This window comes from Mus pahari, chromosome 16 (genome assembly GCF_900095145.1).
Source record: "Mus pahari chromosome 16, PAHARI_EIJ_v1.1, whole genome shotgun sequence".
Taxonomy (NCBI): Eukaryota; Metazoa; Chordata; class Mammalia; order Rodentia; family Muridae; genus Mus; species Mus pahari.
Genome location: NC_034605.1, coordinates 49156322 through 49183744, shown reverse-complemented (window position 1 = coordinate 49183744; position 27423 = coordinate 49156322). Strand labels below are relative to the sequence as shown.

At 43.1% G+C, this 27423-nt stretch overlaps 1 protein-coding gene across 1 annotated transcript; it reads right to left on the bottom strand.

Moving 5' to 3' along the window:
• Stmnd1 (stathmin domain containing 1) lies at positions 1 to 27151 on the bottom strand. Its single transcript, XM_021216141.1, has 5 exons — positions 26967 to 27151; positions 15411 to 15591; positions 10917 to 11068; positions 1430 to 1561; positions 1 to 723 (listed from the first exon to the last, which is right to left on the bottom strand). The coding sequence occupies exons 1-5, from the start codon at positions 27051 to 27053 to the stop codon at positions 436 to 438; spliced, it is 840 nt and encodes a 279-aa protein (XP_021071800.1). The 5' UTR covers positions 27054 to 27151; the 3' UTR covers positions 1 to 435.
• Between the last annotated feature and the right edge of the window lie 272 nt (positions 27152 to 27423).

Here is a 27423-nt window from a genome sequence, read left to right as displayed (position 1 = left end):
CCAACTTCAAGGCGTTGCTTTATTCTTTAACAACAGAGAATTAAAACATAAGAAACACACAGAATATTAAAACACGTAATATATACATCTATGCAGTTTGTCATAAAGGACTCATCCGCAGGCGCGTCCAAGGTCAGAAATGAAAAGGGACAATTTCTTTTGGCACAAACGTAATTTAGGTAAGCTGGCATGGACTTCGAATCTAAGATCTCTAGTGCTGGAGCCATTGTGAAGCTACCCCTTTTTGGTAAGTAGAGCCTTTAATTCACTCAACTAAAATCCATCCCCTGATGCTCACAAAACCGTCCCTAAATCCAGGGCAGAAGTCTTTAAATAAGTAGAGACAGTCATTTTTAAAGACTATAAGACACACTAAGACTGTTGCTACTGGAGAGCATGGATCATTTTGTGAAACCTATTTTTAAAACGGCGTTATCAGAATATATTGTCCTCTTGGTTGTAATACATGTCTGACTCCACAAGCTCCAAACCTGTACAGGAGTAGTTCCGGTTCATCTGGGCCGCATCACTTTCACTCTTCTTCCTCTTCAGTGGCTCTGCTTCCTGCACATAAGACTTCTCCAAAGCAGGGGCGCTCACAGCTGGAAGGTCTTTTGTAAAGGGAACCTCCACCCTGCCCAGTGGTTCAGCTTCGTCTGAAGGGTTAGCTGTGGGCAGAAGCCGGTCACTCCGTAGCCTTTTTCTTATTTCCTCCTTTTTTGTCTGAAAAGTAATATTAAAGAATGAAAAAGAACCCTGGTGACGATTTTCTACACGTTCTGTTCATATTGCTTGTCACGATCACTTTCGCTTACTCAGCCTTGGCACAGACGGTTTCTGGGGGAACCCATGTCGAAAGAGACAAACATAGGGCTTATCCTTACAGACTACCCTTGTAGTCTAGTCCTTGTTCCCAGGGCTACCAAGCAGGAAGGAAGATGGGAAGGACATGAGACTAAAGCTATGTTCCTGAGGGACGGTGGGCTTCTGGTTGTGGGTTCAGGTGCTCACAACTGCAGGAGCTGATCTGGTGGTCGTCAGAACTCACTCTTGGCTCAGTACCCACCCCTGCCCGGGTTGTCCTCTTTTCTATAACCCCAATGGTAAATTCCCCCAAAGTTGACTTTATTCAGAATAATGAACAGTATTTATTTAGGCTGTATAGATGAAACAACAATTTTCAACGGAGTTCATGGTGCTGCGTCATTTCCACAACTCAAAAGTAATTTCTGAGAGGTGTGTGTGTGTGTGGGGGGGGGGGGGGGACAAAAAGCCTTGTGTCCTGTGCAAGAAGCACACAGGTCTTTGAAATGCAGAGAATCCGCGCATGCCGTCTGTCGTCTGTCTCAGGCTGCTGATAGGCCAGGTCTGGCGCATGCTCATTCGAGCCAGCAGGTAGCTCCTCTGAGTCAGCAACCACTGCTCATACCTTTCGGCGCTCCTCTGCCGCCTGCATCTTTTCTTCTATGTCTTGGATTGTGAAATCCTTCACTTCCTTTTTCACCTTAAGCTTTTTCAGTCTGGCTGGTGGCTTCCTCAGTGGCTTTTCAGTAGTGTCCACCTGGAGGAAGACATTTCATTTTTAGTAGAGACGTGATTTATTGCCTTGGCCAAGGAGAGGAGCAGGAGCGAGAAACCGTTTAAAATGCATATTTCAAAACATAAACTTTCAGCTGGCAGATAAATGCAATAAAAACTTGAAATCTGTTAAGATCAGAATTATTTTATTATTACTATTACTAATATGCGTACCTGCGTGCGCGCGCGCGCGCGTGTGTGTGTGTGTGTGTGTGTGTGTGTGTGTGTGTGTGTATGTATGTATGCAAGGGCATGGATATGTATCTACATGTGGATAGAGGTCAGAGGACAACGTTATGGGGTCACTTTCCCTTTTCCAGCTTAGGCATCTGTATCTTTACCTGCTGAGACACAGAAATCTTGGTGGCCCAACCACAGAAGTTTCAATGGTAAAATGTATTTCATGCCTTCAAAACACCAGGTTATTAGGACAAGGGCCAAGAATGTGCACCATGGAACCAGATGGCAGAGGACTCATGACAGAGATCTCAAGGCTGAAAACTAAACAAAAAATATGGAGGTGGGATGTGTGAAAGTCTAGCTCAGCATAAGAAATTCAGATTGTTTGATTAATCTATAATCTTCAGTAATAGCAATTGATTTCATAATATTCCATGTGTTACAAATTATTTTCACTTGGCTAGAGATTAGCTTTTATTACTTTTTGATCTTATGCTGGAGAGAGATCATTAGCTGTTATTGAGCAACAACACTTTGCTAGGCTTTGCTATTGGTATTTGACAGAAGTATAAAAAAAAATTCTCATTTTATATGAACGGCTACTCTTTCAGCAGTTCAGGACAGCAATAGTGACGTTCTAGTTACTTATCTAGTTATGAAAAGTAAAAGTATAATACAATTATAATAAAGGGCTACAAGGTTTTAACTTGCATCGTTCTCCAAAAATATGGCAAATGTAGCATGCATTTAGAACAGGAAATGCTAATCCTCTCCTCAGTCACCCCATCCACCCTTCAATAGGAACCTAGTTTTCAAATCTCTCCCTCCCTCCTTTTCTCCACTCCCCCTGCCGTGTGTGTGTGTGTGTGTGTGTGTGTGTGTGTGTGTAGGTATGCATATCCTATGGTACATAGATGAAGGTCTGAGGTTAGCCTCAAATGGCTGCTCTTGCCCCCCACTGTGTTTCAGAGAACACTTAGTTACTGCTGCTTATGCAGGATTGCTGGCCCTAGAGATTCATGGGATCCACCCGTCTCCACTTTCCACTTAGTTGTCAGAGGGCTGGGATGATATGGACATAAATGACCACAGCCAGCTTTATGTGGGTTCTAGGGAGCCAAACTCAGGTCCTCAGAGATTGCTTTCCCTGCAAAGCCATCTCCACAGCTCCTCCTTTGAAAGAGTGTGCTGTGTCTTTCTGGATATTCTCTGCAAGAATCTCTCTCTCTCTCTTTCTCTCTCTCTCTCTCTCTCTCTGTGTGTGTGTGTGCACGCGTGTGTGTGCATGTGTGCGTGTGTGTGCGCGTGTAAATATATAAATCTGAAAGGTAAGTGGGTACTTATTCTGAATCCATCTACCTACCAAAGACTTTGCAAAGCCTAGAGAGATGGTCCAGTCAGTAATGTTACTTGCTTCACAATTATGAGGACCAAAGTTTGACCCCCACCTCCCACAATGCAAATAGAAAAAGCAAGACAAGATGGCATGCGTTGTAATACCAGCAATAAGGAGATAGTAAAAGGCACAAATGCAGGCATATGCAGGCATATACAGGCAGACATATATATATATATATATATATATATATATATATATATATATATATATATGCATGGCATCTGCAATACTAAATAAGATGTAAATACACACTGCCCATGTTTGCTTTCATCAATTAGTACAGACACCTTTCTAGGTCAGTGTATATAGATTTATTATGAGTGTGGGGTGTAGTTTTTAATGAACTCCAAATCTTCATAAAATAAGACGTAGAGTTCATTAAAATAAACCAATATACTGTTCTGGAACATCTCTATAGAGATTTTTCTTTAAAAGACAACTGAGCTATTAATATTTATTATAATTTCCTAAAGACTGACTCATCAGAATAAGGAAAATAGATCAGGCAGACAAAGAGAGGCCATTTGACATAGTAGAGAAAGGCCAATGATGGGACTCAGGCTTGTTTTTGGATCCCAAAAGTGACTTTCAGTTAATACACTCTGTAAACTTGATGTCCTCATCGGCAACACAGACTAACAGCCTCTCACAGGATCAGGTTTTCTTCTCATTTGTTTTCAAGAGAGGAGAAAGCCTGCAATTCCCACTTAGTAAAGGCAACTACATCTCAGTGAGGCCAGTGCCTACTTTCAGGGGCAACACGTAACATCTCGGCCGCTGGCAGAATTATCACAATGAGGTGTGCAGACAGGAAGGGCGCCAGGAGCAGATGACAAACCAGAACAGGAAGTGCTGAAGCATACACAATCATGATGGGACAGGGGATTGCCATTTTTAAGATCTAGGATCCTTAGGAAGTCTTTACAGTCTTTTTCATTTTATTATGGGTGTTTTGCCTGCCTGTATGTACAACGTGCATGTAGTGCCCAAAGAGACTAGAAAGGGCACCGAGTCTCTGGGAATCAAAGTTACAAATGTCTATGAACCACACTGTGCTCAGAATTGAACCCAGGACCTCTGGATGAGCATCCAGTACTCTAAACCAACAAGCCACCCTTCCAGGCCCATCTCAGAAAGTCTTTAAGAAGGAAAACTCTCACTGAACTCGTGGTTCTTTACAACCATTGGGATGATTTTACGTAGTATGAGGTTTTTCAGTCCACAAAAACTGAGCTGTTCAGTAAAGCAAGTTCCCCCTGGCCCTCATTTTATGTTATTCTTATGACATCTGGTTCTTAAGCTTCCTGCTGGCAAACGCCACTTGCTGGAAAGAGGGACCTACCTGCTATGGAGGCTCAGACTAGAGATACTTTGAAATTTACACAAAAACCCTCATTAGGCATGTTCGCTCTCAGAAGGCTAAAAGATAACGGCAACCCAAGAGCCAATTAGGGAATGGCAAGCCAGACATCTCCAAACAGTCTGAATCTTGACAGAAATTGCCAGCCAATAAAAGATCTGAGAGCAGTTTGGGTTTTCTGGTAGGGGAAAATGCTTCCTGTGACCACCCCAAAACGACGCCTAAGGTTTAACCCTCTGCCTCCCTTTGAGTCGTGGACTGTACCTCTGAGGGCCCTTGTCCTTTTTTTGACTTTGATATGTTACGCTAAAACCACCTCCATAGCAATCGGGCTCTAGGGGCAGCTCACTTTGTAGAGTGCTTGCCTCATGTGAGTGAAGATCTTGGTTAACTCTCCAGTACTCCAGTATACAGCACTCTCCAGTGCTGTATAAATCAGGCGTGGTGGTGCGTGGCTGTGATCCCAGCTCTCAGAAGGTGGAAGCAGTGAGACCACCCTTGGCTAAATAGTGAGTTCAAGGCCAGCCTCGGTGACACAAAACCTTGCTTCAAGACAGACAAAGAAGACAAAATGAAAAAAAGAGCCCTATAAACAGATCTGTATTCTTTACAGATGAAGTTCGGGTAGGCAGGATCTTTGAAACCGTGGCGCTTACAGGTCTTAATGGTGTTCGCATTATGCACAGAGACGTCTAGACTCGAAATCTCAAATACCTTGAAGTCTAGAGAAGCTATCAGCTAAACTGTGTTCACTGGGAATAGTGTCAGAAGACTGAGAACTCTGAGCACAACACTAGGTGCTAAGAGATGAATCACATTTTTGGCCACGATACCCGTGCAGGTCTGCCTTACATCCGCTGCGTGTTCCTTAGGGCTTTCCTAATTAGCTCTTGACCTACAAATGAACCCACCTTGGTTATGCTTCCTAAGGGAGTCTCCTGCACTGAAGAGGCCAAAGCTCCCTGCAGCCTGTCCTTTGGCCTCCAAGCCCTCGGTGAGGGAGGTCGCTAGCTGTGGTCACTGGCATATTATTTGAGTCCTATCTCAACCAGTTTCCTCCATACCTCTCCAGGAGGCTCAGCATACAATATTAGAGAGTCTGCTGCCATGGGAAGTCCTTAACTACAGCGAAGGTGACCCAGTCCAGAAACAGAGATGACAATAACCTTTGACCAGGCAGGAGGAATTAGTAAATAATTCACCAAGTTTGTGAAAAGCAGCCAACGTATGCTAAGAGATGCAGGGGTGTGAGTTTGAGGTCAAAGGTACATGAAAGCAATAACATCCATGAATGCATGTAAGCCAGGCATGTGTGGATGCAGAAGTTGATCTCTACCACCACACACATTGACCCAGTCACATACATCTGTGTGTACTTACAATGCAGTCACTTCAAGACTCATTATAATGCTTTAAAATACCTGGCAGGTTCCTTCTCTGAGCTAATAGTCAGCTTCTTATTGGTTCCCTCTCGTGTGTGTGTGTGTGTGTGTGTGTGTGTGTGTGTGCAGGTATGCATGCATGTGTATATGTGCACATGTGGATGCCAGAGGTGGATGCTGAGTGTCTTCCTCTATTGCTTTCAGTTTTATTTATTGAGACAGAGTATGTTAGTTAGGGTTATTATTGCTGTGATGAAACACCACAACTAAAGACTACTGGGGAGGTAAGGGTTTATTTTTCATTACAGTTCCACAGCACTGTTCATCACTGAAGGACAGGAACTCAAGCAGGGCAGGGACCTGGAGGTTCCCGATGCAGAGGACAAGGAGAAGGGCTTTTTTTTTTTTTGTCTTGCTTCTCATGTCTTGTTCATCTTGCTTTCTTATAGAACCCAGGACCACCACCCTAGGACAGCGCCATGCACAATGAGTTGGACTTTCCTCCATCAATTGCTGAGAAAATGCCCTTTGCCAACAGCCTAGCATTACGGTTGTCTTAATGGAAGCTCCCTCCCCTCAGATGACGTTAGCTTGTGTCAAGTTGGCATAAAACTAGCTGGCACACAGGGGCTGTCACTGAACCTGGAGCTCACCAATTTTTCAAGACCAGATCTTCAATGCAAATTGGTGTGGCCCTCTCTGGGGACCTCAGTTCAGAGTACAAACATGCATGAAAACTGTTTATCCAGAGAGGACCTCATATGTGATAAAATAGAGGGAAATAGGTAAAGGAGAGAAGGTGCTGTGTTGGGTACAGATATTCCATGGACAAGCCGGGAGAGACTGACTTCCTAAGATGCTCCCAGATTAGTATAATGAAGGCACCTCACTTCCAGCATCCTTTATTCTTTCATACCTCAAGGGAAAATGGGGTGAAGGATGAGAAGAGGCAGGGGAGGAGAGACATATATCTGGAGTTCCCCTGTGTTTGCGAATGCCAGTGCCCCACACCATATGCTTATTTTTTTCAAGCAGTCTCACACTTACCCTAGCTGCAAGTATCATGCATTCATTTTCTCCCTGCTAGGCATGGTGGCACACACCTGTAATCCTAGCACATGGTCAGCTGACACAGGAGGATGGCAGGTTTGAGAGAGGTTAGGCTATACAGCAAGATTCTACCTCAGAGAACAAAACCCAACAAAGCTGAAATTCCCCCAGAGCGGGGAGGAAGTACCATTTGAGCATTCTGCTGGAAGCATCGCCTCTTGCTAAACGCTGGCATTTGTGTCCATTTAAAAATTATTTCCTTTGTATTTCCCCTGGTTCCTTGGTTCGATTCTTAATCAATTATGAAGCTTTCTAAAAATACCCTCTTCTTTCAAGTATGAACAGTGTAACTTCTCAGACTTTATACGACTCCCCGTCCATTGTTCTATTTTAACTGTGATCTTTTTATTTTAGTCCCCAACTTTCCACCAACTATCCAAGGCATGTGCTATGTCACATACTCAAGCTTATACAAGCTGGACGAGGCTTCAGCTCTGGCCACAGCACTCACATCTCCTCCTCTTTATCTCTGAGATTTTCTGGGGGGTGATCTCAGTCTTTTCTTTCTTAAAAATGTATTTTCAGGAATTGTCTTTTAACAACAAACGGTTGTGGTCTACAATTACAAATGCTCCGGCCCTTCCCGCCCTGGCGATGAACACAGCTTCACATGCAGGCTTATGGCCACAGTGGCTCTTCTCAGGCTGGGCTGTCCATGGAGTCTTCTAGAAGGTTCTGAAAGCATGGCAGCCATGTCCTATGCTCAAGCATTAGTTCGAGGTGGGATCTGGGTCTCAGTATTTTAAAATCTTTCTAACTCTGATGTCAGGTTAAAAACCAGGACATTGGGTTATAAAACAAACAGGGCTGTGCGTGTGTTGCCTCTCTGGCCTGTTGTAAACCTGGCTTATACTGGAGCGGGCAGGTTTCATACCACAGAGGAAAAAATTGTGGTGTACTTGTGAACTGTGACATGAAGTACTTTCGAGAGCATCCTATTCATGCTTCCTATTCTACCCTGCTCTACCATACCCTACCCTGCCCTACCATACTCCACCCTGTCCTGTCCTATATCACAGCAGAATTTACTTCGAGTTCACTTAAAGATATCAAAAGTCAAGCCCGTCATTTTCATAAATAGATGGATTTCTTCCTAACCAACCTGTGCATTCTCTTGTGAGGTAGAAGTCAGAACTCATTCACCTCCGGTAACTGGCTCGCTAATGTGAGCTGTGATTGTATTCCCCCACCCCCACCCCCATGTTAGCATCAAGGAGTTACTGCATTTCCCCTGAGGAGCCATCGCTTAGCAACAGACTGTTTCTGTAGGTCTCCCTCCACTGGAATTGCTCTCCCATCTTTTGACATGGTTTCTGTTTTGTTCCCCAGAGACTCACCCATAGTTGGGGAATAGCCTCTTCCCTTCATTACAGCTGTTTTTCTGGTAAATTCAAATACAATCAGATATTTATCATCTTCCAAACTGTACTGGATCTCAAAATATTGCAGAAATGTCAAATGACATTCTACTTTTTCCTTGCTGTGATACACCCTGATAAGAGAAACTTCAGGAAGGAAGTTTGTTTTAGCTCATGGTTCCAGATAAAGACTATGATGCCACAAAGTCCCTGATGGGACTCTGGCCAGCTTAAGCATGGTGAGCATGGCTCTGGCAGGCTCTGTACTTCTCCCCAATTCCTTCTGCCTTGCTAAAAACTATTAGATTGCATTCCCAAAGTCTATTCCCTTATTTGGCTACTTCCTCCTTCTGAGGCTAATTACCAAGTCTGGCTATCAAAGTATTGAAGTCCAGCAACTAAAGCCATCTTTGGTTCACTTAACGAACACACCCAATCAGAGCATACCACCACATTCTAGCCCATTCTGATATATCTTTCTTAGGTTGTTGGAGATGAGAAGAACTGTGGGTGGTGCCATTCCCTAGGCTGGGAAGAACTGAGGGTGGCACCATTCCCTGGGCTGGGATCCTAAACTGTAAGAAAAAGAGGAGGTGAGCTGAACATATTTAGCATGCTTTGCTTTTTGATTGTTGATGCAATTTAATCAGCTGTCCCACATTTCAGCTGTTAAGACTGAATGGTACCCCTCCCCCACAGGAGGGGATGTTCCTCCCAACCCTGGATTAGGCATAAGCCACACTCAAATACCTGTTTTGTTAGAGAGATCCTTCCTCAAGTGGGGAAGAAAAGTTCAAGTGGCTGCTTTCTGACTCAGGCAGAAAAACAGCAGCCAATGACCTTGCAGGTTTGATTTTTTAGAGGAAAAAAAGGAGCTCTGTGTTAGATCGCAGCATTAGGAAGGTTGGGAACCACTGTTCTAACCTCTCTTTTGCCCGACTCAAGTGATAGCTGGGAGCCTTGACTTAAAAACAAAAGAACAAACAACCAAATTATTTACTTTTCTTCAGAGTTTTATACAGAACTTACTAAAAACTTTAGGGCTGTAGACGTGAGTCAGCCTATGAGACCATGAAGAAACAGAAGGTTCCAGAAGTTGTTCTTGCCGTTACTTTTCTTTGCTGATTTGTCTCATTTTATTTATCATTTTTTGATCTGTGATCTTTTTGCCCCTCCAAATCCCTATAAAAACGTGTGTGTGTGTGTGTGTGTGTGTGTGTGTGTGTGTGTGTGTGTGCTGTGTCCCCAGACACAGTGAGACACATCTGTGATCCCAATGATGAGATGAAGAACCAGGGGTAGCCCTGGAAACAGGTGGGCCAGCCTATGTGGTAAAGTTCTATGCTAGAGACCTTATCTCAAATAATAGCTGGAAACCATCCCAGGACTTAGATTCTTCTCTGATCTCCAAATGTATGCAGTGCACACACACACACACACACACACAGACACACACACACACACACACACACACACACTGCATCCCCACATGAATGAATATACATCCACACTGCATTCCCCATATGAATGAATACACACACATACACACACACCCACACACAGACACACACACACTGCAGCCCCACATGAATGAAAATACACACACACTGCATTCCCCACATGAATGAATACACACACACACACACACACACACACACACTGCAGCCCCACATGAATGAATATGCACACATACTACATTCCCCACATGAATGAATATACACACACATATACACACACACACACTGTATCCCCACATTAATGAATATAGACACACAATGCATTCCCCACATGAATGACTACACACACACAGGCACACACACACACACACACACATGCGCGCGCGCACACACACACTGCATATCCCCCTCATGAATGAACACACACACACACCTCCCACATGAATGAATACTCACACACACACACACACACACACACACACACTGCATCTCCCACATGACTGAATACACATATACACAGACACACATTCACTTAAGTAAAAATTTAGAACTGGAGATGTTCATCAAATCAGTTAAAATCAGAAGAAAAATATTTTTCACGTTAATGTCAAACAAAGACAAAACAATATGAATCAATGAAGAGAAGTAGCAGGGTGACAATTTCTGGAATCTTGTTTCCTCATGGTCACACCTGTTCCTATGTCAGCACATCTGCTGGTGCTTTGGTATTTTGTTTTGTTTTTCCTTTCAGATAAACTGCAGTTTAGTTTTATATTCTACAAGGCAACACTTAATAAAAATTGCTGATAGTATGAAAGCTCGTTATTTACTGGGACTTATTATGCCCAAATTTAGTAAAGCCTGAAGAATGTTTTATTGGCCTCATTAATCATTAATGATCAGGGTGATTCTGAATCCACTGAGAATCACAGTGTGCGGAGAAATAATGGAATTTATAGAGGACAAATCTGGCTTAGATAAATGCTACCATTTATACCATAGGCCCTGTATACTGGAAATAATGAGTTGTGATTTATCACATTTCGTTGCTAATTTTAGGTATAAGCAAATGTTAATTACAAAATTACTTGCCATGACATCATACGACTCTCCATTTCTAAATACTTTGCTCCGGCTCTGTATGATTCCTTGGACAATTAGCTCTTCCAGGATGTCTGATGACTTTGGCCGCTCCCAACTCTCCGGGAGTTGGGGCTTGTTGGTCAATCCATTGGCCACTGGGTCTTCTAAAAGGAAAAGCATAAAGAAAGAGAAATGTAAGAATAAAGAATTTATCACTTCAATGCCAATGGGGACTGGACAGAGAGAGTGCTCTGTGGGTAAGAGGGCTTGTTGCAAAGTCATGAGGACCAGAGTTCAAATCCTCAGCACCCATGTAAAATGTCTGGCATAGTCATCATATCTCCAACTCCAGCACTTTGCAAGGAAACAGGGGATTTGGACGAAAGGATCCCTGGGGCTTGCTGGCTGTCACACTAGTTCCAGATCTAGCAAGAGACCCCGTCTCCAGGGAACAAGGTGAGAAGTGATAGATCAGGATACTTGGACATCATTTCCTAGCTCTATGCTCATAGGCATGTGCTCTCGCACATGCTCTAGCATACACAACACACACATGAACCATCCTCACACACATGCACACACACACACACACACATACACACACACACACACACATACACACACACACATACACACAAAGTAAAGAACTTAAAAATGCTAAGTGCATGCCTTATACAAGTTAGTGAGTAAAAATCTTGTCTCAATAGTGTTCTCTAAATATCTAGGTTTCTTTTCAACACTTTTACCATCTATCTATCTATCTATCTATCCATCCATCCCATATTTATCTATCTATCCATCCATCCATCCATCCCATATCTATTGTCTGTCATCTATCATCTATCTATCTATCTATCTATCTATCTATCTATCTATCTATCTATCTGTTATGTGTATGTGTGTGTCTGTATGTGTGTCTGTATGTGTGTGAGAGTGTGTGTGTATGAGTGCATGTGTGTATGTGTGAGTGTATGTGAGTATGTGTGAGTGTGTATGTGTGAGTGTGTGTGTGTGTTGATGAAGTTGATTTTCTCCTTCCACCAAGGGTGTCCCGAGGATTGAACTCAGGTTGGCAATGGCCATCTCCAGCCCTAGTATCTGGTTTCCATTATAAAGCTCTGCAATTTTTTGAAGCTCAAGTTGTTGTTGCCTTTACAGAGGAAAAGAATCAGCATAATCTATTCTTTATTGAGCCAGTCGCATGTGACCACAATCAAGTCTTGTCTCTGGGCTGCTATGGACAGCCTTTTTGTTGTAACAACGTCCATATACTCTGGTTGGATGTCACTGATCTGCTCCACTAATTACAAGGCTCAACTCCAGCTAAGGCGTGAGACATTCTTCTGGTGACTCTTATGAGCTGCTGTTTGGTTTCTATGCTTTGTATACAAAAGGTAAACAGCACAAGGTTGCCAAGGGCTGTCTGGTTCTGCAGCCCTGGTATACAGTTTCACCATCTGCTAAATCTACAGAGAGAAAGCATGCCTTTTCTGAAAGAGTCCTTGAGTCAGACCAGAATTGGAGCTAGAGCATGATCAGCTCAGATCTTATTAATGACTTTAAAGATGAACCCTGGAGCCAGTCACAGTGGAGGATTTATGAACTGCCCTCTTAAGAGGCCTCCTCATTGCAAATCATCCATTCGAACAATCAACCACTTCCACACCACCACATCATAAAATAAAGGGTGCCTGCTTGTTGTCCCAAAGATGGCCCTGCTTCTCAAGTCAGAAAATGACACTGTGCAGAGCCATCTGCAGTAAGTGCTCTTCCAAAAGCCTACTGTCAGTGGATGGAGGCATTTGCAGCTGTTCCCAACCTCCGTGGTTACAAAGACAACTTTCATGAGCTTTTGTGGTTTGAAAAACATATGCAGAGACAGCTACACATGCTGACCAGCTGTTTCTCATTTCAGACCATTAATCCACCTGTCACGAGAGAGGGCTCTGACTGACTATCACATGGCATCAGTAAAGGGCCAGTCAGCTCAGTACTTTCCAGGGCTGACTCTTCAGCCTCATAGGTATGTGAAATGGAGCCCATTCTTACTGCCAAGTACTTGCATATTTTTATAGAAAGCGCTCAAACACATAAGCAGAGCTTGGTAACATAAGGGACAATTCAGTGCACAGGCCATAAGTAAACACCTCCGTAGATTCAAAATGATTTTATTGGTTTCACGATTGTTAAAAGGTGGGCTTGCCAGGAAGGGTTACCATAGTAACGATGACTGCTTACTGAGTGTTTACTCACCTTACTATGTTAAATGCTTTATTATCTATATAGTACCCAGTTCAAGTACCGATCTGTGAGAGAAGGTCTCTAGTCCCTGTTTTACCAAGAAGTACACTGATATGATATAAGTTAATTGCTCAAGGGGGTGAGACTTGTTAGAGTGGTAACTGAGACTGAATTCAATTTCAACACCAAGTTCTCAGCCTCACTAGTCTCTTTCCTAAATATGATATAGGAGTAGTGGGACCACAGGTATTCCATCTTTCTCCCAGATGTTTCCAAAAAATATCACTAACATAAGGAAGTGAATGTAATCATTTCAACCCAATGCCTTGTGGTTCTGCTAAAGTATTTGTCTTAATAAGTAGAGTAAATACCCTAGACAGAAGTTCTTAGGAAATACCAATCATTTTAATTCATTCTTCTGTGTTTTGGAACATTGGAGCATATTAGGTAGGGCGAGGGGTTAGAAATAACCCTGTGCTTCTGTTTTGTTATGAAGTATGTTCGTGACTTCTCTCACTGCTGTGACAAAAAGCAACTTAAGGGAGAAAGGAAGGTTTTAGTTTGGTTCACAGTTGGGAGAAGTACGGTCTTCATGGAGATGAAGGCATGACACTGGGAGCAGTTTGGTCTGTAACACTGACTAAGAAGCAAAGACAGTTCTCATAGTTTCCTCCCTTTTTCCTTTTTAATTCAGTCTAGGACCCCAGCTCTTGGGGCGAGGCCACCTACATCCACTGTGGGTCTTCATTCACTCTGGAATCATCCTTACAGACGCAGCTGAGATATGTATGTCTCATGCTTGTCTTATGTCTTCCTTTCTTTTTTTTAAAATATTTATTTATCTATCTATTTATTTATTATATGTAACTACACTGTAGCTGTACACTCCAGAAGAGGGCATCAGATTTCGTTACGGATGGTTGTGAGCCACCATGTGGTTGCTGGGATTTGAACTCAGGACCTTTGGAAGAGCAGTCGGCGCTCTTAACCGCTGAGCCATCTCACCAGCCCCTATGCCTTCCTTTCTTAATCTAATTAGTTTACAATTGAGACTTAATAAAACCACCCAAATGGAGGAACAGAGTAGGAGACAAAAGGCCTGAATATATCAAGGTCTTAAAAGATAGAAAAGAGCCTTGGCGAGAGAAGCACTTGCAAGCACAGGGGCTGGAGTTTGTATCCCAAGAATCTGAAGAAAAGATGTGTGCATATCAGATTCTACCTGGAATCCCAGCATGCAGGAAGCAGAGACAGGGAATCCCCAGAGCTAGCTGGCTAGTTAAAACATTAAGTGCTGGCTTCCTCAAGACATTCTGCCTCTATATCAGGCAGGCATCAACTGAAGAAGATACTTGATATCAACCTTAGGCCTCTATACACACACATGCACCTCTACCCGGATATGTACCCCCGTATAATGCAAGCATTATTCTATCGGTTAGATCTCCTAGAACTGGATTTGCAAGTGGTTGTGAGCTACCTGACATGGGTTCTGGGAACCAAACCCAGGTTCTATGTATCAGCAGTAAGGGCTAGTAACCACTAAGCCATCACTCTGGCTCCAATCCTGGCTATTTCCTGATCCTAACGTGTAATCAGAGAGGAAACAATGGGGATGTGAAATAAATGTTTTCCCTCTAAATTAAAACAATGTTCATTCCCTCCAGATCTGTGCTGGTCACTTTGTTCCAAAGGCTGACCAACTATAAATACCATGTCATCAGTCAACAGCAAGACGGAGCTCAAAGGAGGGGAAACCACAGCATTGCCTCACAAGGGCCACAAATAGCTTTGAACTAGCACACCAGATCATAATTGCTTCTTTTATGTTTTTACTGAGTGTTCTCTGATGTTGTAGATGGGGAGAGTTAGGGGGGACAGTTTAGTGAAGGTTTTATTTATTTTTACAAATGTAAACATTTCCCTTAAGAAGATGACAACATTGTGAGGTTTACATTCCCTTAAGCCCTGTGATTTCTACTCCTAAAATGTGTTTTCAATTCTCAACAAGGGTTTTTTGTTTTTTTTTTTTTTAAGATGGCTTTAATTACTTCACCCACAAGATTAATGACTAGCTGTATTTACGCACATGATAAAGGCCTAAGAGTAAATTCTAATGTCTTGGAGATAAGAACCTTGCCATAGAAAGTACACTATGACCCCCAAAAGAAGTGATCAATGGGATGTCAGATACATGCATTATATATTTAGAGGTCTGCCAGACGTCTGGGAGATAGCAACAAGAACAGAGGCAGAGGTTACCTGAATTTATTCCCTTGTTTGTTTTACTAGGAGTTGGAGAATTTTCTGGAATAGTCCCAGGCAAGCTTCCTATCTGTGCTTGTTGGTCCAGACTTTTGGTGTTGTCTACAGTGTCCTTGGGCCATGCAGCTTCAGTTTGGGGACTGCAATTCTCTTTGGAAGAAGTTACTCTGACATCAGCCTGTGAAAAGACAACAATTTAGTGAGGGTCAAGCTTTCTTAGGAAAAGAACAATATAGGACTGCTTTGTGAGCTTTTACCAGTTAGTGTCTGCAGTACTCTCTTTAGAAATTACAGCCTGTGGATGTTATGGTATACAGCAAAGTGAGCTGGCAGATGTGATTAAGTAATGTTCCCAAGATGGTAAACCTTTTAGAATTTTTCACAAGAACCCCAGATGGAATCACAATTGTTCTTATAAGAGACAGGCAGAGAGATGGGGTTATGGTTTAAATATAAAATGCCCTTAAAGGGCCATGTATTGAAGACTTGGTCCCCAGCTGGTAGCCCTGTTGAGAGGTGACCGAATCACAAGAATGATAATCTGCTCAGTAGAATGACTCCTTGATGAATCATAGCTGAATAGGCTTAGGGTGTGGTACATAGTTAAAGAAAATAAGACACTAAGGAATGTAGTCTTGTCTTCAGACCCTTGCTCTTTGCTCTCTCTACTTCCAATTTGCAATCAGATGAGCAACTTTGCTCGATCACGCTCTTTGCTCTTATGCCTTGATTCACAGCAATGAAACCAAGTATCCATGGATGGAGACCTCTGAAACTTCTAGCAAAAATAATCTCCTTACGTTGTTTGTCTCAAACATTTGTCATAGTAATAGAAAACATGGAAAATTATTGATACTATGAATCCCATTAGTGGAACCACTCCTGATTGTGTGATTCAGAACCTTATGGATCTGGATTATTGGTAGAAATTTAGGAAAGTTTAGAGATACAGGTTGGAAAGAGCTTAGAATAATGTAAGCAGAGTTCAGTGGGAAATCATGAATGGACCATAGAAGTCCAGATTATCAATAGAAATGCTGAGAGTAAAAATGTCCTCGTGAAGTTTCAAATGGAAATAAGAACTCTAGTGAGGATTGGACAAGGGGCCATAAATTTAAATTCTGGCAAAGGACTCTACATTTTACCTATGTCCTGAGGATTTGTGTAAGGCTAAATTTCAAGTTGACAGACAGACTAATTTACTAGAAAACATTCTCAGGAAGAATATATTTACATTGTGGCATGGATATTGCTGGCTTCTTTTAGCCTAATTTACAGTGAGACCTGGTAACCAAAATCAGAGCCAAAGGAATATTAAACAAACAAACAAACCAAAAAACCTAGCCATATAGACAGAGAAGGACTATGTTTATAGTTGGTAAGGAAATTATCACCAAGTACTTGGCTTTGAGATAATAGGGAAAGTGCCTAGAAGAAAGTTCAGGAGTTGGCCTCGCGGCATCCATCAGTGGCTCATTGTAACTCGTATGAAAGACTTGGTTTTGAGATGAGAGCTTTGGAGAATCTGCCTATACAGGTCTACCCTGAAGATGTTTTTCTGTGTTTAGCCATCCATGTACATAGAGACTTCAGAGGGTATTTCCCCCTAGGAACAGTCCTTGGTGGCATTCACATGACACTAGCGTTTAAGACATCTAGAAGACAAGAGTTCTGGGATGCTGGAGGCTTCCACCAAGTTCACTAAGGAAAGTCTGAGGAGCCAAGCAAGTACACGGCAGGGTTAATGTGCTTGCAGTTGTGCCCCTGAAAGGGAATAACAAGAGGTCGCAAAGGTGAAGCCTAAGCTGCAACAGAGATCCTGCAATGTCATGGAGAACAAGGAACGTGTACTGAGGCAATTTCTGCCAGTGATCACCGGCGGCTGGGGATAGGAGTATGGGCTTTGGCCACCAAGGCTGCGGGGCTGGGGTTCTCCAAGCCACTGAAGTCCACATCTTGCCACCTCATGTGTCTGATGCCCAACGTAAAAAGGGAATTTACTGTTTGCCCTGCTGAGTTCCAATCTGGTTTCTTCTTCTTTCCCACTCCTCGTTTTGGAACAGAAATGTTTCATCTGTGTGACTCTCCTTTAGAAGTATATAACTCTATAATTTTCTCTTATTTTTTTTTATCATTGCTAAAGATCAAATTTGGAGCCTTGTATGTCGGCTGTAGGCAAATGTTCTACCATTGAGCTATACTCACAGCTTTTAGAATTTTTATGGGGACTCACAGCTAAGGGTTTGTTACAAGTCTTAGTCTAACCCATATGACAGGGTTGCACAGTAGGGCCCAAAGTCACCATTTTGAGCCCTACTATGGACACCAAGATTAACAAGACCACAGACACCAAATCATGTGTGAAACTAGAGATAGATATAAAAAAAATGAACATTTTAAAAAATGCAGGTTTTGTTGTTTAGCATGTAATAAAAACCCATTAAAATAACCAAATAATGTAGAAGAGAATCATGGTGGTATACAAGTCTGTATCAACTGAGATAGGCTATCGTAGCCAGTTTTCTAGCCAAACTATATAATCTAAGCATTGTGGAGAAGGGATTTTGCAGATATAATTGTATCTACAACCCATTGACTTAAAGTAGAAGAGATATAGTTCACCCTTAAAATATGTAGTTGACAGTCATTTGTGTCATCTATTTTCAGCACATCCTTCCCCAATGAAGGGAATATTCTTTAGATTGTCTGGGTGGGTCTCTTCTAATTAGTTGAAAGGCTTCTGGAGTAGACCTGAGGTCTACCGGAGGGAGGAGAAAGTATGACTATAGGCTGCTATTTCACCCCTAGCCTGCCTGTTCCTGGCCCATCCTGTAGAGTTTGGGTATAGCTGACCAGTCTCCTGTAAGCATTCCTTTGTCATACAAATCCACCCATCTACTCATTCATCCAATCATCCTTCTGGGTCTGTTCCTCTGGGAGAATCCTGACTGATACAGAGACTCAGTAGAAAATGGTAAATACCAACCCCTGGACAGAAGCATTATCAACATGTTGGTATTATTGTCCCCTAAGCATATTTCCTCATTGAAGACTTTAAAAAAGATAAATTAGAACTGTCTAAAAAGCCAATGAAAGGGAGTTCAGAATCATTCAGTTCTTGGGGAACTATAAAATAAAAATTAAAAGTTCCTGCAGAAAGTTAATTATGGAGTAACTGCGAGGCATGAAAACTCCACTCCCTAGTTTATGCCCTAGCAAAACGAAAAGAGCGTTCAGGTAAAAAATTTGTGTGTGGTGCCTATAATTACTATTCATAATGTTCAAAAAGTGGAAACAACTCAACTCAAATGTCTATCAGCTGATGGTTAGGGAAAGGAAGTGTATCATAATCATTCAAAAATATTATTTAACAAGAACAGGAGATTAAATACTGACACACATCATAACATTGACATTTAAAAACTTTCTTAAATGAGAGGCTCCAGTCACAAAGTCTGTTCATGCTCAGACCAAGTAGACTCAGTCTTGGTAAGTAGGTTCAGAGACTATGTAAAGCAAAGGGATGTGGGAGCAGGGGCAGTGAGGGGTAGAGAATCAGCTGCTTATAGATAGTCTTTCTTGGGGGGAAGGATGTGCTGAAAATAGATGACACAAATGGCTATCACCTACACATTTTACGGATGAGCTGTATAGTACATGAATTATACTACAATTAAACTGTTATTAAAAATGAAATAGGTTAGATTCTTTGTGAAGTCATATATTTGTGCGATACATTTTTCCACATTGACAATATATTAGAGACATTTACCCAGTTTGACTTCATTCTATTTAATGGTGAAAAGTAGTTATTTATGGACAATAGTGTTTGTTATTATATAGTTGACCATGTAACCACACCATAATTTACTTAGCCCATTTCTGGGACTTCTAATTTTTCAGTATTATAAACCAGGTTAAAATTATAGTTGTTCATATACATAATTGTTAGCTGATTTTGTTACAGTTCCCAGATGTATGCATTCTACCTGAAAGCCTGTGCACTTTCAATACTCTATCTATTTCTAGAGGGTTCTCCATAAGCACTGTACCAATTCATAAGTCCCTCTTCCATTTTTTATATAGTCTGCAAGCCACTAATACAAGACACAGGTCCCTGTGAAACTTTTCATAGTCTCATAGCAAAGGAATAAAAATGTAGTGTGTTTTTCTTCTATCTGTTCACCGTCATAGGCATCATCACCAATAATGAGAAAACAGACTCCTGAGAAGCGCTGTCTTAGTTGGGGTTATTATTGCTGTGATGAAACACTATGTCCAAAGCAACTTGGGAAGAAAGGGCTTATTTGGCTTATACTACCGTACCACTGTTCATCATCAAAGAAAGTCAGGACAAGAACTCAAAAAAGTCAGGAGCTGATGCTGGAGTCAGGAGCTGATGCAGTGGCCATGGAGGAATGCTGCTTACTGGCTTGCTCCTCACGGCTTCCTTTAGCCTGCTTTCTTATAGAACCCAGGACCACCAGCCCAGAGATGGCCTGACCTACAGTAGGCTAGGATATCCTCCATCAATCATTAATAAGAAAATGTTCTACAGGCTTGCCTATGACCCAGTCTCATGGAAGTATTTCTGAACTGGGGGTTCCCCTTTTCAGCTGACTATAGCTTGTATCAAGTTGACATAAAAGTAACCAGCATGAGAGCCTATACATAGAACATACTTATACCACACACAATATATAACATGCACATGCATGTGTATTATTTGATATGGAGAGAGAGAGAGAGAGAGAGAGAGAGAGAGAGATTGCTCTTGTTTCTTTCTTGTTGTGACAAAACCATCCTGAACAACAACAACAACAACAACAACAACAAATCGACGTAGGTGAAGAAAGGAAAGGATCTTGTTTCTACTTCCAGTCCATCACTGGAGGAAGTCAGGGCAGGAACTTAAGGCAAGAACTAAAAGCAGAAACCATGGCTTAATGTTGCCCATGAATCACTTTCTGGCTTGCTTGAAGGCACATGCTTAGCTAGCTTTCCAATACAGTCTAGGGCCACTTGCCTAGGGATGGTGCCACTCACAGTGGGATGGGATCCTCTACGTCTACATCAATTAGCAATCAAGACAGTCCCTCCACAGACATGCCCAGAGGCCAATCTGACTGGGAAATCCCTCAATTAAGGATGGCTTAAAGCCTTCAAGTAGCTTTAGGATATGTCCAGCTGACATAGCTGACCAAGATACTCTGTGATGCTTTCCTTTCAGGGGGTCATAGTTCCTGTTGAGCTTAAAGATCTATAAGCCCTATTGTGGGTTCTTTCCCTAGTTTTCAGATGCTTAAAGTCAGTAATAGTAAGAGGGATATTTTCACAAGTTCATTGCATTTTTCAACTCATGTTCTCTCTCTTTTTTTAAACCATCAATGTACAATGGGACCTGTAAAGAATGATTTTGTCATTTAGCATTTCTAAGTAGAGATATTGAAAAATATAAGAGGCTTAATGACAGCCACACTAAAATTGTGACAAAACACCACTTAGGAACTGTGCGGAAATTTGAGTGTGAATAAACCAGAAGAGCTGGCTTTCTTCCCCACATTCTGCTTGGAATAGATTCAAATGACCTTACAATGGTTTCCTCATCACCAGAGTTGCTTAGTTTGTGATGGGAAACCCAGCAAGGGTCTCTACCCATTTGTGTTTACAGACAGACGCTTTTGAGTCCTGGCAGTGGATAAAACTTAATGTGTAACAGACAGAACACAATCTTTCAGCATCCCCTAACATATACCAGCCTTCAGTTTCTAGAAAGAGATGAAAGGTTTTTCTCTTTGGAAAACTAAGAACATCTTTCAAATGACATGTCAATTTGTAACACGTTTTAGGAACGTTGGCCCCATTTCATGATCTAGATTGAGGTAGCTGTAAGAGTCACCAGCATTATTGACAAATAATTGAATCTCATTGGGGATGTGGACAGCAGTGCTCAGATCTGCCTATGAGTGCAAGGTTTATATTGTCACACTAGTATGTATTACATATTTATTGACCTATCTGTATTACATAAGAAAGGGTACTGGGTATTGTTACAGAAGGAGGATGGAAGGTTCCCCCCCACCCCCAGGATGAAGTTGTCAAAGTATATGGTCAATGTGCTTCTACACTTTGTATATTTCAATGCCTTGGAGATAACACTTTTGTCAAGTTTACCATTAAAAACTTAGCATTAAAAACAGCTTGTCCCAAGTCGACAGCTGTGAGAGAGTTACCAGCATTCTGAAATAAAACATCAGTTAAAAAAAGACACCAGTTTCACTATAGGCAGGTGTCTGTTGCTTGATTTTTATGGTGTGTGTGTGTGTGTGTGTGTGTGTGTGTGTGTGTTTAAGTAGTGTAAGTACTGTATGTATTTCTGTAACTTCTTTTGGGAAACATATTTTCCAAACAGCTTGGCAGGAATTACTTGTTGATACTCCCTGAGCTGAAATCTTCAATCACTTCGCAAGCAGCAGCATGTGTAAATACATTTGCCTGTGGACCTATGGGAAGACTTTGTTCCTCAGAACTAGAATTTTTGCTAATTTACTTCCAGTAATTTAATTACAGATAGCATCCCCTCAAAACCCACTCAGGATTGACTCTTTAACGAGATTTAAAGAGGGCCGAGAAATGGCTCAGCAGGCAAAACTCTTGGTTTACAAACATGAGGACGTGAGCCTGGATCTCCAGCATGCCCACATACAAATCTGAGTGCAGTGTGAGCCTGTAGTCCCAGCGTCGGAAGACAGAGACAGGGAACCTCTAGGGGCTTATGGTTAGCCAATCTAGCCAGTGAATGAGCGCCAGGGTCAGTGAGAGGCACTCTCTCACAGAATAAGGCACAGGGTCAAGGAGATGGCTCAGTTGGGAAAAGCACTTGCTGCTAAGCCCACAGACCAGAGTTTGATCCCTGGGACTCACCTGATGGAAGAAAAGAACTGACTTCCACAGGTTGTTCAGCGACCTCCACTGGTGTGTACACACAATATACAAAATGCAATACTCATATTGTAGTGAGCAACAGAGGAAGGTACCCAACATTGACCTCTGGCTTCCACAAATGCACGTGTGCACACGCCCCCACCCCCAGCACACACATGTGTACCCACACAGACATGTCTGCACATACACATGCATACGTACCATTTTAAGATGTAACTTAGTCCTTTTTGCGGTCAAAAAGCAAGCCTTTTAACAGATGTTAGGGAAAACTATGAAGGATCCTCCATGATCACTCATTAAGTTCTAAGCTCTCTCTTTCTCTTAATCTTAGGCCAGGAATGTTGAGTTTCTCATATAGAAAAAAAGAACATTTCTCCTACTGAGAAAAGCTGCTCATGCTTTTCCTGGTATGATGCATTATTTTTCCTGCAATGCCTTCACACCTATTGAGACAACGGTAAAAGTGAGCTGGAGGTCCATAGACAACCCCCAAGGGCTTTAATTTAGAATATATTCCAAAGTAAAGAATGAGAAGAAATGTAAATGCTTCATATACGCAAACACGCTCATCTCAGTGTTTTTATTAATTAATTAATTTATTTATTTGATATCACTGAATTCCTAAACTCGAGGGAATGTCATGGAGGCATTGCTATAGTAATGGTCACTGAGTGCTTAATTAATAATAAGCCTACCCTTCCCAGTTCAGATTTGCAAAGTCAAGTGCATGGGAAGAGAAGATGTATTCGGGAGTCAAGTGAGTCTGTTTTCCAGTGATTTTAACGTTGAGCTTCCTCCCAGTCACCATCATTACTCCCATTAAGCTGCCAGAAGACAAGAACAAAGTAGGGGATCTGGGGGGTGGGGGAGGGGAAAGCATGGGATCACAAGGTGTCCGTTTGTGGTTGGTTTGTCTGAATCAGTGTGCTATAGATAAAATGGCAAAGACCGGCTCTGTCTGTAGGGACAGCTCACGGTGAGAGAGGATACAACAAATGAACAATGTAAGCTCTCTCCTCAGTCCAACAGGAGACGGTAGGTCAAGCTCGCCAGCATGGTGGCCAGGAGCAGGTGTCCAGAAGCAGCAAAGGGAGGAGTGACAAGGAATTGCCTAAAAGATGGGATGTGTTACCTTTACAGGGAGAAGGGAAAACCTGATGGAAAAACAGAGGGTACAGTGATTCCTGGGGGTGGAAAAGAAAGTACCCGCTGAAGGTTTGCTTAAGACAGGCACGTGGGCAGGAGAAAGCTGGAGCAGGCGTCAGGGTTAGCTCAAGGGTAAACATGGACATCTAAGCTAAGACTGGTAAGGGTTTATATCAGGATAATAAAAATATTGCCCTAACTTATTTTCTGCTGCTATTCTGTGTGAAATATGGGTGTGAGCACTTTATGTGAGTTGAACTTACTCAATTCTCATAAGAACGCAACAAAGATAAATACCATTTCTGTCATTTTATGGGTCAGGAAATGGACACTGTAGCAGTTAAAGGATTGGTTTATAAGCACGTCTGTGGGACACTGCCTTGATTGTCAGTTGACGCAGAAGGTCCCAGTCTACTGTGGGCAGTACCATTCCCTAGGCAGATGTCCTGAGCCTATAAATGAGACAATAAATAGCCTTATCCATGGTTTCTGCTTTAAGTGCCCCCTTAAGTCTCTGCGATCTAGAAGTGTGAGCCAAATAAATCCCCCTCCCAAGTTACTTTTAGTTATGTTATTTGTCACAGCAACAGAAAGAAAACTTGACAAACATCCAGGACCCTTTGTAGACTCTGTGGTGGCTTGACAAATACACTAATCTTTCTGACTAGTATAGGTAACACTTGGAAGGACTTGACTTGTGGCCCTGACACCTGGTCTATATAATAAAACCATATTTAGTGATAATTACATGGTGGAGCAAATGAAAGTAGCTATAAAAGAAATATGAATAGTGAAAGATTTCCTACATATAACCCCACCTGAGAAATTAAATAGATGAGTAGTCTGAGCATAGTTAATCTAAATTTCATAAATGTATTTTTTTGGGAAAAGAGAGGGGAAATGTGGAATCAAAGCAACAATAACCGAGGTGCCCAGAGAGCTGCCTTGGAACTCATGAGCCTGTGGAAGAGAAGGGCCTTCAAAGCAGAGGATAGTGCTGTGTCACCGGGTGGGGTGGAGCTCTGCGCTGAGGGATGGATTGAACCCTCATTAGTCCTGCTGAGGAACAGGACTAGGAATGACCTTCCATAGGGCCAGGGAACAGCATGGGAAAGGCAGCGAGGTGTGGTCAGGCCCGGAAGGAAGCACTGTAGGTCATTTGGCCTGGAAGAGCAAGAGTCTGTGGAGATGAGGGGTAGTACAGAGAACACGACATTAGCAAGCGAGGGTAGAGGGTTAGTACAGGATGGGGAGGGCTTTCTTGAGAAGACAGGAGGCAGTGTGTTGGTGGAGCAGTTCGGTTATGACAAGAAGAGCAAAAGACCCTGTGCCCAAAGTCATCCTTGGCTACATAAAAAAAAAGTATTGATACCTTAATTAAACTCAGACAATCACTGTTTGGAACAGAAAGCAGACCATAGCATTTGTATGGGTGGCATCTGGGCACAAGCTTCTCTCAGAGCACTAGGGGCTGAGCTATGGAGCCCTGTAGCACACCCCAGTAGGCTGGCTGGCTACCCATCTATTTATCTATCTAAAGATAGGCTCTGTCCTATCAGGTGTGTCCTATCAGGTGTGTCCCAGGTTTGCCTTGAACTCACTCTGTAGCTGAGGATGACCTTGAATTCATGATCCCCCTGCTTCCTGGGCACTGGGATCACTAGCACACCTGAGTTCTGCATTGTTGGGATGAAAGCCAGGATTTTTGCATGCTAGGCCAGCATTCTCCCCACTGAGCGACAAGGCCCCATCCTTCAGGCTTGCTTTTTACATCTGCTCCAGGGGCTCAGATGTGCCACACCCGTGCGGGGGGTACCATCACTGGCCTGTGAGCACGCTCACACCATGAGAAGACAGTGGACAGCAGCCTTGTGGAAATGGTGAAGAATGCCTTGTGGAAACGGTGGCCCTGAGTGGCTGCGAGCTGCTTCCTCCAGCCTGAGAAAAGGAGTTGCAAGTTCTCCTTCACTCTTTGAAAGTGCAATTTTGATGGAGTATGTGGTAGCCCGCTCCTTGGGTCACCCAGATGAGTTGAGGTCTTGATACCGATGAGATGCCCATTCTATAGGTGAAACTATATAACTTTCCTCACAGAAGAGAAAGAATTCTAAAGAGACCCTGTGCCCTTCCCTCTAGTTATTTGACTAGTGAGACAAGGGTTCCCCAGAAGTTGGAATTTCTCCCCAAGTCTCAGGTTAGGAGAAGGAACGGCTGAGTTTGTGTCAGAGGCAGGCTTTGGCTCTTCCACACAGGTCTGACAGAGTCTGGAGCTGAGACCATGATGGAGTCGGTGATGGGCCAGACCATACCAGGATCAGGACTGATTCATTATCGGTGCTTCTTGCCCTAAAACGTTTTAATTACATTCGTATGTGTGTGCGCACATTTATGGAGCGCAGGAAATAGTTTTAAGCAGTCAGGTCTTTCCATCTACCATGTGGCACCAGGACATTGAACTTGGGTCTTCAGGCTTGGCATAAATACCCTCACCCACAAAGCCAGCTCTTCCTCAGTTCAGACCAACAGGTCGCCTCAGGACTCCAAAGACAGACTTGGGGAGACTTTGAATCTCTGTTTTTGTTCTTCCAATGTGGCCACATTGAAAAAAATTTAAAAATTTTTCTACTTTCCACTATTTTTTTTTTTTTTTAATGGGCTGATGGGGTATAAATGGCCAAGCCTAACTTATTAGGTCTGTCGGGGCCTGTTATTGTAGAGTTGGGGAAGGATGATAAACAACCCAGCTTCTGAACCCCCACTGCCCTGTGGGAACTTCCCCCAATATCTCCAGGTAAATGATACAAGCGGAGGCACAGTGGATTGGAAGGGGAATCTTAAAAACCAGGTTCCCTCTAGCTTTGTCCCCCCAACCCCCAAAAGCTGAACAACCTAGACGATGTAGATGGATGATTGACAGAGCTCTGTGTGCTGTAAAGAAATACAGAGGACGGGCTGTTCCAGGACTAACATTAGCTGGTCCTGCTCAGGAACTCCCACCTTCGCATGAGACATTAGGCTGATGGCAGAAACCACTACCCCTCCCATGAACCTGCATCTGCCTGCCGGGGCTGTGACCTCAGGCATGTGTCTGTAGACACAGATATACAGAGGCACGCACACTTTCTTGATTTAGAGACACCAGCCAACAGTGGCAAAATAAACTCCTTGCTGTCTCTTGGTTCACACTCAGTCACAGACCTACTAAGAGGGTGGTAAACTGCCCACTGGCTCCAGATCACTTCAGAGCTTCCTAAGTGTGGAAGTGTGGGAAATCTGAGTCTCCCTCTCCTCTCCTCTCCTCTCCTCCCCTCCCCTCCCCTCCCCTCCCCACCCTATCCTCTCTTTTCTCCTCTTGTGTCCTCCCTTCTGTTCTCTCTGACAGTGTCTTGCTACGCAGCTGCAGTGTTCACTATGTAGTCCAGGCGTGTGCTCCCACAAGGTCTGTGTGTGATTGTCTGTTACCTTGGATCCCTCTTCCCAGCCCTTCCTGGGAGAGGGTATGCGGCTCTGGCTCTGGTCCTCCGTTTGCTGGGAAGGTCCACAGCCCATGGCTCCTCCTCTCTAGGCCGTGCCCCCCCGGAGCTTCTATCTTGTCCTGGAGTCCTTGTTCCCCAGTCAGGGCCCAGCACGCCCTCCTCCCATACCTCCAGGCTCAGCATCTGGGCAGTTGCTGGAAACTGTTGCCATAATAAACAGGCGTCACAGTCACATAGACCTGGGACCTGAGTGAGCGTGAGCGAGGATGTGACTTTTGCAAGGGAAAGGATCTGAGAAGCCATCCAAATCTCTTCTAGGAGGGAGGCAAAGGAAGGGCTGAGTCTAAGCAACCTGCTGGACTGGACGTTCATTTCTTTTTCTTTGCCTGTGCCGCGGGGCACGCCCCCATACCCCTTATCTGGTCCAGGCATCACATCAGCAA

Coding starts and splice junctions, on each gene's coding strand:
- Stmnd1 (XM_021216141.1), bottom strand. CDS start 27,053: ATGGGCTGTGGACCTTCCCAGCAAACGGAGGACCAGAGCCAGAGCCGC. Junction 1,562..10,916: donor GAGAGTCGTATGATGTCATG/GCAAGTAATTTT, acceptor GTCTTCCTCCAG/GTGGACACTACTGAAAAGCC. Junction 724..1,429: donor CGGCAGAGGAGCGCCGAAAG/GTATGAGCAGTG, acceptor ATTACTTTTCAG/ACAAAAAAGGAGGAAATAAG.